At 38.5% G+C, this 1,783-nt stretch overlaps 1 protein-coding gene across 1 annotated transcript in view; it reads right to left on the reverse strand.

The window, feature by feature from the left end:
* Positions 1-61: 61 nt before the first annotated feature.
* Positions 62-1,783, reverse strand: part of LOC103608545 (heat shock transcription factor, Y-linked-like) — a 5,918-nt gene continuing 4,196 nt past the window's right edge. Inside the window, exons 2-3 of the mRNA XM_008592966.1 lie at positions 1,462-1,759; positions 62-327 (exon numbers count right to left, since the gene is read on the reverse strand). Of these exons, the coding sequence (XP_008591188.1) occupies positions 62-327; positions 1,462-1,759 (564 nt within the window). The remainder of the gene's footprint in view (positions 328-1,461; positions 1,760-1,783) is intronic.

Here is a 1,783-nt window from a genome sequence, read left to right on the forward strand (position 1 = left end):
GTTGATGAGCTGACCTTGAAAGACAGGCATTAGATGTATCAGCTGTCATAGGCCTTGGGATTCATGGGTTGCATGCTGGTAGCAGATTAGAAAAAGGAGCCCCATTGGCTGACACATCAGGACATCTGGTTGGAAAAGTGGAAAGTTCCACCATCAGTTGAAAATAACTATTCTGTAAGGGAGATATGATGTGGAACGGAGAAGCAGAAGTTGTACTTGTAACATAATTCACAATGTGGCCATTTGCTTGAGTGTAGCTGCTTTCAGAGGACATGTGAAAAGTGGTCAACTGATTTAAACTAGCATGTTGATCTGTTATAGTGCGTTCTTTTTTTAAAAAAAAATTATTTATTTATTTATTTTTCATTAAATTTTTATTTTGTCAATATACAATGTATATGATTATTATGGCCCATCACCGACAGTTCCCTCCCTCCTCCCTCTCTCCCCTCCCCCCCAAGAATGTCCTTTCCGTTTGCTTGTTGTAACAACTTCATAAAAGTATAGTTGTTATATCTTCTTCCCCACCCCACCCCCCGGGTTTTTTTGTGTGTGTATGTGGGAGAATTAATTTGTTTATTTTTTAGCTCCTACCAATGAGTGAGAACATGTGGTATTTCTTTTTCTCTGCCTGACTCGTTTCACTCAATATTATTCTCTCAAGGTCCATCCATGTTGTTGCAAATGGCAGTATTTCATTAGTTTTTATAGCTGAGTAGTATTCCATTGTGTAGATATACCACATTTTCTGTATCCACTCATCCGATGATGGACATTTGGGTTGATTCCAGCTCTTGGCTATTGTGAAGAGTGCTGCAATGAACATTGGGAAACAAGTGTACCTTCGACTTGATGATTTCCATTCCTTTGGATATATTCCCAGCAGTGGGATAGCTGGTCATATGGTAGATCTATCTTCAATTGTTTGAGGAACCTCCAAACCATTTTCCATAGGGGTTGCACCATTGTGCATTCCCACCAACAGTGTAAGAGAGTTCCTTTTTCTCCGCAGCCATGCCAGCATTTATCTTTCGGTGTCTTTTGGATTTTTGCCATCCTAACTGGGGTGAGATGGTATCTCAGTGTGGTTTTGATTTGCATTTCCTGGATGCTGAGTGATGTTGAGCATTTTTTCATATGACTGTTGGCCTTTTGTATATCTTCTTTAGAGAAATGCCTGCTTAGCTCTTTTGCCCATTTTTTGATTGGGTTGCTTGTTTTTTTCTTGTAAAGTTGTTTGAGTTCTTTATATATTCTGGATATTAGTCCTTTGTCAGATGTGTATTTTGCAAATATTTTCTCCCACTCTGTTGGCTGTCTTTTAGCTCTGTTAATTGTTTCTTTTGCTGTGCAGAAGCTTTTTAGTTTGATATAGTCCCAATTTTTTATTTTTCCTTTGGTTGCCCGTGCTTTTGGGGTTTTCTGATGATCTAACGATAGTTGATGGAGGAGAAAAATTACTTGCAATTGAGTTGATAGAGTCGGTTGTATTAGCAACTCTCCGGCTGGTAGAAGGCTTCCTTGTTAGAGGCATGTTTAAATTTGTAGAGTTTGAAAGTAAACTTTCTCCACTAGTTTTGGCAACTAAACCAGCAATACTATTATCCACATTACCCTCTGCTCTAAAGTCCTTCTTGTTGAAATCTTGAACTAATGGGGCAGATACAGGAGAAGCATTTTTAACCCTGATTCTTCTTTTCATTCTGACTAAAAGTTGGGGAAAGCCTCTCTTAAAGTTTGGATTACGATAGCACTGTAACTAAAACCAAAGGAGAAAGTTATT

This window comes from Galeopterus variegatus, unplaced genomic scaffold (genome assembly GCF_000696425.1).
Source record: "Galeopterus variegatus unplaced genomic scaffold, G_variegatus-3.0.2 Scaffold8547, whole genome shotgun sequence".
Taxonomy (NCBI): Eukaryota; Metazoa; Chordata; class Mammalia; order Dermoptera; family Cynocephalidae; genus Galeopterus; species Galeopterus variegatus.